General features: G+C 48.3%; 1 protein-coding gene across 7 annotated transcripts in view; it reads right to left on the minus strand.

The window, feature by feature from the left end:
* CC2D2A (coiled-coil and C2 domain containing 2A) overlaps positions 1-11,968 on the minus strand; it is a 148,632-nt gene extending 136,664 nt beyond the window's left edge. For 2 of the 7 annotated variants that reach the window (XM_053901680.1, XM_053901679.1), the window contains exons 1-4: positions 11,769-11,968; positions 6,364-6,422; positions 3,915-3,998; positions 1,950-2,073 (exon numbers count right to left, since the gene is read on the minus strand). In XM_053901680.1, coding sequence (XP_053757655.1) covers positions 1,950-2,073; positions 3,915-3,998; positions 6,364-6,402 — 247 coding nt within the window. In that variant the 5' untranslated portion in view covers positions 6,403-6,422; positions 11,769-11,968. Of the gene's footprint in view, positions 1-1,949; positions 2,074-3,223; positions 3,294-3,441; positions 3,554-3,914; positions 3,999-6,363; positions 6,423-11,768 lie in introns of those variants that run through there. The other 5 variants (XM_053901678.1, XM_019453673.2, XM_019453675.2 and 2 more) reach the window with 4 other exon arrangements.
* Between the last annotated feature and the right edge of the window lie 1,928 nt (positions 11,969-13,896).

Consider the following 13,896-nt stretch of genomic DNA (forward strand, 5'->3'; position numbering starts at 1 on the left):
GGGACATCCAGCTACCTGCTAGCCATGACCTCGTTGAGGCAGGCGGATCCTAGCTTTCTATTGTTCTGTTGTTCTCCTCTTCTCCAAATCAGAAATCATGGGTTTTGTTTATATTTCACCTTGGACCAATGCAAACTCCCAAAGTCTTTTCTCGCCTTGTAAAAAACCCCTTCGTCACTGTGTGTTTATCTATGTAATATACTAGTGCCTACTATTTGAATATCTATAACAGTACATACTATTTCAAATACTTCTACACCCTTTTTTGATTTCATCCTCACATCACTCCCATGGTGATCATAAATAGTATTTTCCTCATTTTAGGAATAAGGAAAGAATTGACTTTTTGGTTAGAGTCTTATTATTGGCCAACCCCTCTGACCCTTTTTCCCTTGATTTAAAAATAACTATTTAAGGGGGACTTGAGTGGCTCAGTCGGTTATGCTTCTGACTCTTGATTTTGGTCAGGCCATGACCTCACAGTTCAGGGGACTGAGCCCATGTCAGGCTCTGCCATGACAGCCCCAAGCCTGCTTGGGATTCTCTCTCTCCCTGTCTCTCTGCCCCCCTCCCACTTGACCGTGTGTGCTCTCTTTCTCTCTTTCTCTCCCCAAATAAATACATAATCTTAAAAAAATAACTATTTAAATATTCAATAGTTGTGCTATGGACTGAATTGTGTCTCCACACACTTCGTATGTTGAAGCCCTAACGCCCACTGTGACTATTTGGGGAGAGGGCCTCTGAGGAGGTAATAAAAGTTAGACGAAGTCACACAGTGGGACCCTGATATGATAGGATTGATGTCCTTACAAGCAGGGACACCCGAGTGAGCACACAGGGAGATGGCAGCCGCCTATAAGGCAGGCAGAGAGGTCTCACTGGAAACCCACTGCTCTGTCACCTTGATCTTCAACTTCCAGGTTCCAGAATTATGAGAACATGGATGTCTCTTGTTTGAACCGCCCGGTCTATGGTATTTTGTTATGGCAGCCAGAGCTAAGACAAGTTGTAATCTTTCATAAAGAATACTTTGAGCAGTCAGATAAAGAAGTAACTATATGGGGGTAAAGTTTGGTTCTGTTTTACTAATTTGTAACAGTCCTATGATATCATCGTTCTTCGATGGGAACCACATTTTTCTTAAGGTTGGACTTGGGATGAGCTTGCTTCCAAAGCCTTCTGGTTTCCAATAGTTACTTTATGCCCCAACCCTGCTGTAGGGAAACGGGGTGACAATTGTGTAATGATTGCTTAACAACTGAAAAGTGTAACACACCTTTTTCTCTTGTCTAATCCACTTTTCATGAAAAGCAACAAGTAAAGGGTGATCCTTTTTCCTACAATGAGCCGATAACTAATGATTGACCATGATAGTGGAGGTTCTTGGAAGGGGGAATTCAAGCCACACTTTTTGGATTTGGATGGCTTCCTAACCATCTCACCCTACCTTGGATTTCTACGAATTTGATCACCTGTACTATTTTTTAAAAATGTTTCTTTATTGATTTTGAGAGAGAGAGAAAGAAAGAGAGAAAATGCAGGGGACAGGTAGAGAGAGGGAGAGAGAGAATCCCAAGCAGCTTCCCTGCTATCAGCACAGAGCCCGACGCGGGGCTCGATCTCATGAACCACAAGCGAGATCATGACCTGAGCCGAAATCAAGAGCCGGTGCTTAACTGACTGAGCCACCGAGGTGCCCTCACCTATGCCATTTTTATTTCAAGTAACACTTCCAAACATATATGCTTAGAGAAGTACGTCCTGAAACTATGTGTCCTGTCTCCTAGACAGATGCTAACCTAGAAGAGTACCCATTGAGTTGGGGTGCAGTGGGGGAGGGGTGGTAGCCATGTATGAAAAACATTACCCATTAAAAATCCCATATTGCTCTGTGCTGATTACAATAGGCAATAAACACTGGCTGAACTGAACCGGGGGACACTTACTCCGGGGGCCTCGACGGGTGGTCATGCTCAGGGGGCGAGTGTCAGAATCTTCCTGCAGGGGCTCCGGCTGGTTGCCTAGGTGGGGATTTTCAGACACCATTTCCTCGGAGCCAGCGGCGGGCAGCTGTGGGCAGAGGGGCAGAGGTTGTTACCCCCAGGGCTTGGGTTGACACAGATCTCATCTGGGGATGAGGTGGGTCACTCAGTGAGGGGACAGGTCTTAGTACTATTCATATCTAGATAACCGTGGTGCTGTCACCTGTCAGAAAAGGGGTGTCAAACTTGAGTTCGTCTAAGAGGGTTCTTGTTAAATTACTGAGGCATCCCCAAATAAAATAAATACTTCCACTACTTCTATGAATAATGTGCAAACCTTTGCAGAAATTGGGTGGAAAGGGGAAGCAGGAAAGCCACGGCCAAAACTATGTGATCCCAACTCCAAATCTTTTGGAAACAGCTGCCAAAGCGTCCCCGGGGAATTCAGGGCACAGGACAGCATGTGGCTCCTTCCCCAGGCTGTCGGAGGAGAGGCCGGTGAGCAGAGATGACAGTGGAGGCCAAGGCTGCGCGATGGCCTTTGGGGCAAGACAAAGGCTTGCCTCTGAACTCAGATGAACTGAGGGACTCGGGGCAAGTTATTCAACTTCCTCGCTTCCTTCCTTCTTCATCTGTAGAACAAGGGAGTTGAAGACAGCCGGTGCACCGAGATGCTACTTTGTATCAGCCACGGTGCAAAGCACGGGGCATTGTGATTCAAATAAATGGCCTGGGGTGGACCCCAGGCACCAACTGGAAAAAAAAAAAAACTCCCAGATTCCATTCTGAGGTGCCTCTGGGGTTAAGCGACAGTACTCTGGATTTCTTCCAACGCCCCCCCAAACCTCTCCTGCTCCGAGGTCTGCAGTCTGGGCTCCTGCACGGGTTACATCCAGGAGCCGGTGCCTAGGAGGGCAGTGCCAGGTACCATGCTCCCCCCTCCCCGTCCCTGCCTCTCTCTCCTGTGCCTGTGGCCCAGTAGCTAAGGACGTGCACCCGTCCGGCGGTACTCTGGGTCTCCTGCCCTGGCTGCAGAGCCTCTGGGGGACCCTGCAGGAAGGGGTCAAAGCTCCCTGAGTGGCCAGAGAGACTGGCCACGTGGCTGGCCGCCCCCCTCCTCCCCCGGCTGCTCCACCCGAGCTGCGAGCTGCGCAAGCAGAGGCCGCCCCTCGGCCCAGCTGGCCCCACCGGAGTGCGGTGGGGCACAGAGAGGGGGCTTGTCCCCCGACTGCGGCTACCTCGGTGCCTTCCCCGCGTCCACACCTCCTCACGTCCCAGCCACCCTTTCCAGGCAGCCCCATCACGTGGGTGCTGGCTCAAAATGGCGCTCCCTTCCTTCCCTCCCCTGCTGGCATCTCGATGCTTCCAAGCAAGTTGCCCCTCCAAAGAGATCTTCCCTGCCTCCCCTCCTCAGAGGACAGGGGCTCCTGGCCGGTGGTGGGGGGGCGTTATTTACCTTGAGAAGGCTGGCCTTGCAGGGGGATGCTCTCAGCCGAGGAGGGTCACTTCTGAGGAGAGCTGGAGGGGGGTGGGGGGGCGGGCGCTCTGGTTTAGACCGAAGCTGAGCTCGGGCTTGGAATTGGAGAAAGGGGGAGCACCCATGATTAGTAATCCTGCACTGCCATCTATCGCCGGCCTCAGTTCATGGCCTTTGAGGACAACAGTAAAAAGCCTCCGTCCCTCTTTTCTGGGCTTCTCTCAGGAGATGGGAGAAACCTCAGAGGGAAAATGCCCGGGGTACTGACCACAGCATCCCTGTGAGGGTCACCCTTAAGGCCCCACACAGGTCCCACACCCTGCACCTTCCCCCTGCACCCTTGTCTTTTCCAGGGTGCCCCGAGGAGGATGTGTGGTCCCCTGAGGGTGCCCACACCTTGTCAATTGGCAGGCCGATGCACAGGCAGACACAGGGCCCCCAGCACCACATACCCGTTTCTTCCTTTTCTGTCTTGCCATCTTTGAGGTCTTCTTCTGGCTTCCCACACCTGTATCCTCATCATTTTCATCGAACTCCTTTGTAAAAATGTAAATGGAAGAGTGGTCACTGAGTCTGTGTGTAAGTTGGGGAATGGCGGTAAGAGAGGAAGAGGGGTGCATTTTACATATTAAAATTAAAATCACCATCCTGCCCCCACCCCTGAAGTTGAGTATGGGCGAAGGGACAGTTGACATGGTCTAAGCAGCTACCAGCCTTTACTCTTCTCAAAGCAGACATGGTCTTGAAAAGTTGTATCCAAATGGAAACATGAGATGATCTTGGAGCCTCCATCGTTCACCCCTACGACATCCGCCGTGCTTCTGGCCCTGGGGACACACAGATCCTTGCTGCCCTCAAAACTCACAATCTAATGAAGGCCAAAAACAAGGGACCCTGCCAGGACAGCTGGTCTGGCCAGACAGAGGACCCCAGCACAGGATGACATGGGAATCAAACCAGGGGTTTCAAGGGCCGGGTTCCTCTGCCCCCAGCCTCAGTCTCAGGTACAGAATAATAAGGATATATGTTAAATCGTCACGAAGTCTCAATTCAAAGACAAAGTTCGTGGGTTTTCTTGAAAACAGAAATTCTTTCACAGTGCAAACTTTTTCTTTTTCTTTTTCCTCATGACGCTTTCTAAAGTTTTAGTGAGAAGATGTTAGAGCTGACTGCTCTGAAGTGTTCAAGCTGCAGACTTCTCTGGTCCTAGACCTCTGCAAACTGGGGCACCACCTCTGGGCGTAGAAGAATTGCAAGGTAAACCTGGAACCTCTCCCTGTTACACCGAGTTCATTAGAAAGGTGTTCAAAGTGAAATTGGGATTTTTTTTTTTTAATACTGAAGGAAACTTGGAACACAAAGGGTGGATTTTAATGATAAGATTTAAGATTTCAAAGAAATGTCAAGCAGGTTGCTGAGTCAGCCTCCAACTGCACATCCTGCCCTTGGCCGTGGAGGTTAGAGAAGATGAGAACTTTGGTTGGTGGAGGGAACCCACGTCCTGACCGGCCAATGGGCATAGCTTGGGCTTGTCTTTTGTCCAAGGGACCTGAGATCTCTGATTCATCCTCTGGGTGAAAGCCCCATCCTCACTGGGCCTCCTGATTCAGGGTCCCCAGGTAGGGAGTATTCTTAGCTTAGGGGTTCACCAACTTAGATTATAAAATGTTGCTAACATTGAGGTGTGCAAGTGTGGTCCTTAGTTCATGTCTAAGTTCTCACTGGCTAGAATGGATTTGTGAGGAAATCTAGGCCTTTTTAATTGCTTTGTTTTAGTTTATTTTGCTTTCCAATAATGTTTTGATTCTCTATCAGTGGAAAACTGTCCAGTAGGACCTCAAATCAGATAGAACGGAAACTCCCTGAGGGCACAGGGTTTTTGTTTTGCTGCGGTATCCCCAGGGACCAGCGACACAATAAATATTCGTGGCGTGAATAAGAGGATGTAGATTTATGTGGTTTGAAGGTACTTGATATCTTGCTTAAAGTTAACCTGTGTGGTTGTAGCTGGGTAATGTGGTTCCTTTAGGCTTTAGAAAACAGCGTGTCTTCTCTGTTTCGGCCTCTATGGTCTCAAGTCAGCCGGCCCTGCAGACAGGAGAGAAGCTGGGGTTGAGAGACTTTCTCCTCCGTGCTGAGGTCTGCGGTCTCCAAGTAGGAGACGGGCTCCCTTCTCTGGTGTAGATAGTGGTTTTTTTTTTTTAAATTTTTTTTTTTTTTTTTTTTTTTTTTGGTGTAGATAGTGTTTAATGATGGTTTGTACACGATGAGTTAGAAATGGCAGGACTCCACGAGACAGGATTTTACTGGTGGTTATAATCTACAACTGGTTCCTTCAGCCTGAAGTTTTCTTTTTTTTTTTTTTTTTTTTTTAATTTTTTTTTTTCAACGTTTATTTATTTTTGGGACAGAGAGAGACAGAGCATGAACGGGGGAGGGACAGAGAGAGAGGGAGACACAGAATCGGAAACAGGCTCCAGGCTCTGAGCATTCAGCCCAGAGCCTGACGCGGGGCTCGAACTCACGGACCGTAAGATCGTGACCTGGCTGAAGTCGGACGCTTAACCGACTGCGCCACCCAGGCGCCCCAAGTTTTCTACAAATCAATGTGCTGCCGCAGAGCTGACTCAGTAGCAGGTGGTCACTCCGAACAGCTGTGTGTCACGAAATGGTGACCGGGCAGCTTCAGAGCATTCGTGTAGAGGTGAGCCCCTGGAATGTCTGCAGGGACGCGTTTCTTACGCCATCAGGCCCCGTCTCCACCGCGTGCCTGACATAGCGCCCTCTGCATTCAGTAGGCATGCAATAAAGGCCTGTTGCTGGCCTAACTTCCTCCCTCACAAAGACGTGTGCAATGCACACACAGCCACACCTTCAGGGGACATCTAAGCAACCGCTTACCTCTGTGATTATTTTCACTTTTTCTTCCTTGGGATTCATTTTGGCTGCAGTGTCTGCTCCTGGACAGGGAATCAAAACAAAACAAAACAAAACAAAGAAGTCAGGCCTTTGAAAATCAGTGAAACATCGTTCTTACTACCGATGTCTATGAGGCTGACCTCCGTGTTAGAGCAGACGGTCCATTCCCAAGGAATATGTGCTTGCAGACCCAGATTGGTGGAAATGAGCCCCAGAGGAAAAGGAAGGATGCCAGACCCTTCTGGCCCCGTGGGCCTGGCAATGAGCCCAGCAATGAACCTGGTGCCACTGGGCAGCAGGTGGGAGTGAGGAAATTCTGCCCTTGGAGTCAGAGGAGTCCAGTTCATAGCCTCTCCTCTCCCTTCAAACCTCCACCTTCCCACCCCCTCCTCACTCTCTCCCCTTGGCCTTGGTTCTCATTTCACTGAACAGAGAGATGAAGGGGGCGGGGGGGGGGGGGGGGGGGGGGTCCATCCCCTGCCCCTCCCCCACCCGCGGAGTCAGGTTACATCTTCTGCCTCCACTTGTACCCTGCCTGCCTCTGCTCCCATCTAGGCTGGGACCTCAGCCTGTGCACTAGGCCCCAGCACATTCCTCCTCCACGACCTTGGGCTGAAAATTTCCCCTTTCCCCTGGATAATCACTTCTTCCTGCTCTATTGGCTCATTTCCTTCCATGAACAAAGTGCTGTGATTGGCCCCTTCTTTAAAAGGGCTGTCTCTGGACTCCACTTCTCTTTCTAGCTAGTGTTCAATTTTTCAACCTTCTACAGGAAAGTTCCTCACACCTTCTCTTCCTGGATAGGTTTGCTGGGCCCAGCAGCCCCTGAACCTGCTCCTGTCAGGGTCCCAGTGACTCTGCGTCACCACATCGAATGATCATTCTTCAGTGCTCATCTTATTTGACTCTCAGTGGGTCAGTAATGAAAGTGACCCATCACCTGATTTTTCCTGAAACGGTTTCTTCACTTGGCTTCTGGGATATGTTCTTTCTTGGTTTATCATTTCTACCCCCTCTCAGACTCCTAAGCTGGTCTGTCTCTATCTTCTTAATCACCACACGGTGGGGTCTGCGTTACCCGTACCCATCCCATCGGTGGTCTTACCCCGTCGCTTGGCTTTAAATGCCATCCGTCTACTGGTGCCCCCAGACTTGCACTCGGGGACTGCACACCTCCCCAGAGCTCCAGACTCAAATATCCAGGTGCTTGATGGATACCTTCACTTGGCTTAACATGCCCCAGATGAAGCTCCTTGTCATCACCCCCTGATCTGCTTGTCCTGCAACCTTCCTTGTGGCAATAAACATAACTCATTTGTCTGAGGCCAGAAACCTCAGACATACGCCATATCGTGTCATTCCTGACTCTGCTCTGACTTTCGCATGACACACGACGTGCAATCCATGGAAATCCTGCCGGCTTTGCCTTCAGATTATATGGAGAATCCAACCTCCTCTATCCACCTCCACTGTTATCACCCGGTCAGGCACCATTGTCTCTCGCATGGCTTCTTGCAAGACCCTCCTAACTTCTCTGCTTCTCACCTTGCTCACCCACAGGTTGTTCTTTACACTGAAGAGAGTGAATTGTTTAAAATTCAAGTGCAGTCATGTCATTTCTGCACTCAAAATCCAATGACTTCTTTTTCCCAACAGAGTAAAATCCAAAACCCTTTCCATTGCTTTCAAGGCGCTCCATGATCTGCACTTAAATCCTCTGGTCGCAGGGCCTTTGCACTTGCTGTTCCCTCTGCCGGGACCTCTCTTGCCCAAGATAACGGCAAGGCTCTCTGTTTCTTTTAATTCCTTGAAGGCCCTACAGAGACCCTTCAGAGAAGTCTTCCCAGAACACTCATAATACAATGGTAATCTGCTTCCCTCACCTTCCTGGAATTCTCTAACTATCTCATGATGATTTCTTTTTTTCATAGTACTTGTCACCAGCCGACATATATACTTATTTGCTATTGTCTGCCCATCCCTGTTAGAATATAAGCTATAAGAGGGCAGGGACATTTGCTCATTGTTTACCCCCAGAGCCTAGGAGACATTCAAAAAATGTGTTTTAAATGAATGACTAAATCATTACTTATTGGCTGTGTCTTCCATGTCCCCATTCTGGAGCCCTTTAAATCTTCATTGTCCTCTCTGGGCTGCTGAGAAGATCAAAGGAGAGAGGGCGTGGGGAGAAACACCAGGGCTGACAAGTTGTAAGCCCTTCCTAATATCCTGGAATCTGAATCTCAGCTAGGCCTTGTCATTTAAGCAGCTCATCTGAGGTGTTCAAGGTTGCAGTGACCCTGATGGGGAATTAGCATATTAAAGGGAAACAAAGCATCTGGAAATCTGTTGTCTCCTCTCCAGACCTCCTCACAGGCTACCAGAAATGGAGGAAGGAAACTGATGTCAGCAGTTCAGAAAATAAAAGGACGAGGAGGTGATCTAGAAGGAATGAGGGGCAGAGGATAAGAATGAAATGCCCAAGGACACGAAAACTCTCTAGTAAATAACCCCGGTAATTATGAGCTGGGAAAAAAAAAAGAACTGATGTATTTTAGGAAAGAAAGATTCTTCCTCAATAAGTAAATAAAAAAAAGTCATATATGAAGTAAATAGAAGTAAGAATGAAAAATGTAACAGAGTTGATTTTTTTCTCCTCATTCTTTCCTGATCATTACCTTTGAATGAGTTTCTAAGGAAATCAAATGACATCAAAATTTATTTTTTCATGAGCACGGTTCCTAAGAGAAGATAAATCAATACTGTTCGACTTTAATATGTAGCTTGTCATCACCAAATGCATTGAGCACTTGTTAATATATTCCTATTGGCAACATCCAAATAGGAGCCATGATTTACCGCAGACTTATTTTGTGCTATGTCTAGATGCAAGGTACCACCAGACCTTACAACAAGACTTCTAGTTCAGTTCCTCGTGCCTCAATTCACCTCTGAGGGACCAAGGTTTCCTCTGAGGTTAACCTCCGGCAGGATACACGATTTGTCCAAGGTTATAGTTATTAAATGTCACATTCAGAATTTGACCCCAAGACTTGGTGATTCCACAGTCTTCCCCATGCCCCTCTACTCTCTGTCTCGCCATTGATCCCTGTTTTGTGATCATATCAGGAACCAATCTATGCTAGTTCAGTCTTCTGGAAATATGTACAATTGAAAGCTGTGGAGTATTGCCCCAGTGAGAAAGGGCTGTGGCTACTTGAGGTCAATGATGTATTTAACTTCGTGCAGAAAACCAAAGACAGTTTTCTAGGAAGGTACTGCTGAGACCTTTGTCCAAACAAATGGACTGTCTCTGAGGGTGCTGAGTGCATCAGAGCCCTACCCAGAGGACCCTGTGACAAGTTCTACAGGATGTAGGCAAAAGGATGAAGGTGTGTTATAAGAGATGCACTGCATCTGACCTTGGGCTGCTTAAAAAAAATTAACACAATGTGAGTGTCCTATTCCAAAACAGTGCAAACACGGGTGTATAGAAATAGTGAGACCTTTGTGAAAAATTAAATGAACCTGGGTTCCAATTCTAGCTCTACTTCTCAGCTGTGTGATCTTGGGCAAATGCCTTCGCCTCTCTGAGATACATTTCTTCGCCTGTAAATTTGCAAAATTCCTACCTCCAAGATTATCGTATAAGGGCTAAATGATAGACTGTATGGTAAAATGCCTAGCATGGACCAGGCTCTTGATATTGGTATGGTTTTATTTATTTATTTATTTATTTATTAAAAAAAATTTTTTTTAATGTTTATTTATTTTTGAGACAGAGAGAGACAGAGCATGAACAGGGGAGGGTCAGAGAGAGGGAGACACAGAATCCAAAACAGGCTCCAGGCTCTAAGCTGTCAGCACAGAGCCCAACGCCGGGCTCGAACTCATGGACCGCGAGATCGTGACCTGAGCCGAAGTCGGCCGCTTAACCGACTGAGCCACCCAGGCGCCCCTATATCGGTACGGTTTTTAAGAAAAGGTGATGTTAGAGAAGGAAAGTAGAAAAAGGAGTGGGGATGGAAAAAGAGCTTAGGGGACAGAAGGGGAATCACAAGAAAGACCTGAGGTGACATTCAAGTCCCCCATTACCATTTGTGGTTCCCACCTTCAACCTCCTGGCTCCAAAACCCAAGGTCCCCTCTTTCCCTTCCCCCAGCTGGGCCCAGGGGAGTTTCCTTTCTGTTTCCATTTGTGGTGCTTCTGAAGCCCTCCGCTGCCCTCACGCCCATGGATATTTCCTCCCTGCGTATGGTGCTTAGCTTTTTCTGCCCTACCCTATTAGGGTTGGAGACTGGACCCCTGGCAGGTGCCACACACACTGCTTCTAAATTCATTATCTGAGTCTACAAAGCATTCCAGCCACAGCTTCCCTTTGTCTGAGGTTGGTGACAGATAGCTTTATGGAATCATCCAATCGGCTCAATGTAACACATGTCACCCTGGCAGAGTGCATATAAATGCCACACTGAGCTGCGCTCTGTGGTATATGCCCAGTGCGTTCACGTGATGAACTAAGTGATCCCAGGCCCTTTCTGGGAGTCATCTGTTGTGTTTCAAGCACGCTCGACACTTTTATCAATATCTTACGGTACTTAGCTCCTTGTACTGCTAGCCTCCGTTTATAGGGCTGTCTTCTGCACAGACTCTGTGCTTCTGAGCTGGTCTAATGCATTTCTGGTTGCTCTGAACTTCAGCCCGTTGCTTGGCACCTTGTTCATGCTCGATAAACGTGTGAGCGAATGACTCTACACGAGCTCTAAGAGACAGATTTCATTCTGGAGCCGAATTTATTTGCAGAAGAGGTTATATGAAAATCCAATAACAGGCGTGCACTTCCCACGAGACCTTGTTAGCTTTCCATAGCGCCTCTTTGCAATGGAGGCAAACTGTAAGTGTAAATACCAGCCCGCAGATTTTCTTGTGGTCTCTTGGAGCAGTGATCCTCATCCCTTTGTCTGTAATGACTCTTCCTCTGCCTAATGCCAAGAAAAACGAAGCCTGAAATGAGTGGCACTTTGCCCCTTGGACCAACGTGAACTGAGACACTCAGAGACGCAACCCGCAGCAAATGTTTCTGGGAGACAGGAATGAGACAGGATGGCAGGAAAGTCCCAAGACGGAAGCCGAGCAACCCTGTGGGAGGGATTCCACCCAGCGGCCCTGAGAGCCAGACATCAGACAGCCGCTCAAATCAAAGCAGCCCAACTGACGCTCTATGATTTCAATTCCAGAAAGTAAAACGTAAATCTTAGTGGTGAGAACCCCTACACTCACAATTCATGAAATCGGCTAAGGGGGGACTGAGGGGTTGAGCTCCAAGCCGGGGTCACGAGGGCAGGACGCCCTTGCTGCAGCCCTGCTCCCCGGAAAGAACTGGTTACCTTAAGCAACTTTACAAAGCGCTTTGCAGATTCCGCTTCCTGGGATGAAAGGAAAGTGGGGAGAGACGGAGTCTTGCTGTCGAATCTTCTGAAAGAGTCCAAAGGGAAAGGCTGAACGTTGGGGCGGACCCAGGGCTGCTCCCTGGGAGGCTGAAGCTCTGGGAGCAAAAACACCCGCTTAGCAACACGTTCCTAAGGGAGGTCACTCCGGCTTTTTTTTTTTTTTTTCTTTTAAAGTGACAGGTGACTTCCAGTAGCGGAGCATGCTGGGGGAACAGAGGAGCCCAGCACAGACAGGAACCAGCTGGGGGCAGCTGATCAGAAGTCAGGTGGGGGGGCTTTAGGAAGCACGCCCTCCCTTATGTCATCAGGGTCACTGGGCATTTCTGGCAAGAGACAGGCGATGCTCAGATGCGGGAGGTTTAGAATCACGAAAGGTCACCATGAGTGGGCGGTGCACCTGACTTATTTGCAGCCAACGTTCTGGGCGGTGCTGCTGGGCAGCGGTGAGTGTTTTCCAGTTAAATGTGGAGGCTGGATGTCCAGGATTAATCTTTGCGTATTTTCGGAATCCCACTGAGATTGCTCAAAGAGGATATAAATGGTATTGGCTTAAAAAAAAGCAAAGGTCATGGGAGAAGTGGCAAAGCACATGGAAGAGAAATGGAATGGATAGACCAAGAAAAGCCACACTCCAACCTTTCTGGTGTGTGTGTGTGTGTGTGTGTATAAATGTATCCATCTGTGTACCCTGTGTGTGTGTGTGTGTGTGTGTCTTTGCATGTGTATCTGTGTGTGGGGGGAGGAGAAAGGAGCCCATCCATTCTACAGAATTCCAGAGAGGGTCAGGACTAGGTTCAGGAGGGTGGGGGTTGAATCCTGTCCCTACAAAAGAAGGTATGTTGGAGCCCTAGCCCCCAGGGCCTCTGAATGTGACCTTATTTGGAGAGAGGTCCTTACAGACGCAATCAATTTAAAAAGAGGTCATTAGGGTGGGCCCTAATCCAATATGACTGTGTCCTTATAAAAAGGGGATATTTGGGGACAGAGACAGACATGCACACGGGAAAGATGATGTGAAGACCCAGGGAGAGCAACATCTACAAGCTAAGGGAGGACTGCAGCCCCCAGAAGCTGGGAGAGAGGACCGGAACAGACTCTCCCTCACAGCCCTCAGAAGAAACAGATCCTGCCAATACCTGATTTCCTTTATATTTTATATTATATTATTTTGTTTATTTTTTTAACATTTATTTATTTATTTATTTTTGTTGATTTACTTCTTTGAGACAGAGAGAGAGCAAACATGAGTGGGGGAAGGGCAGAGTGAGGGACAGAGAGAATTCCAAGCAGGCACCACACTGTCAGGGTGCTGAGGGTGCCATGGGGCTCGATGTTATGAATCGTGAGATCACAACCTGAGCCAAAACCAAGAGTCAGATGCTCAGCCAAGTGAGCCACCCAGGCACCCCTGTTTATTTTGTAACACCTGATTTCTTACCTCTAGTCTCCACAATAGTGAGACAATGCATTTCTCACCGTGTATGTGGTACTTTGTTACGGCCTCCCCTGCAAACGAATCTAGTTAGATACCAAGGCAAGTGGGGCTGAAAATTCACGAAGATGTGAACAGCTATGCATAGAGGAGTTAGATCCTCAGGACCCTCCCTTACTGCTGGCAGCCTGGAAATATGCTCATCCTCCTTACTCCCCCTTTTCTGTTTCCCCCTCTCCCACCCCCTCCCCCCCACCTCCAAAGGGGATTGGAAGCTACCTCTCAAGGGAAGTTGAGCCAGAGACACTCTGGCCACAAGTTCCCAGGTACAGCAGAAGGTGGGTGCATCTCAGGGCTGAAAACTGGGCAGGAAATGGAGAGGAGGCAAGGTCCTTTCCTTCTCACAGAACTGAAGTAACCTTTGGCTCTCCTTGTGTCACCTCCAGCAGCACCAATCTAGAAAACATGGAAAATTATTTTCGGGTCACAAAGAACAGACCCCAGATACTGACATTTCTGGATCCTCCAGTGAAAAACTAGCATATTGCCCTTGCAAAAAAGCATTATGGAGAAAATGAGGGGATCTCAGGTTAAGAAATAACACACCTGTAGTCATAGAAAGAGAGAACCGAG

This window comes from Panthera pardus, unplaced genomic scaffold (assembly GCF_024362965.1).
Source record: "Panthera pardus isolate Hobbes unplaced genomic scaffold, ASM2436296v1 HiC_scaffold_13, whole genome shotgun sequence".
Taxonomy (NCBI): Eukaryota; Metazoa; Chordata; class Mammalia; order Carnivora; family Felidae; genus Panthera; species Panthera pardus.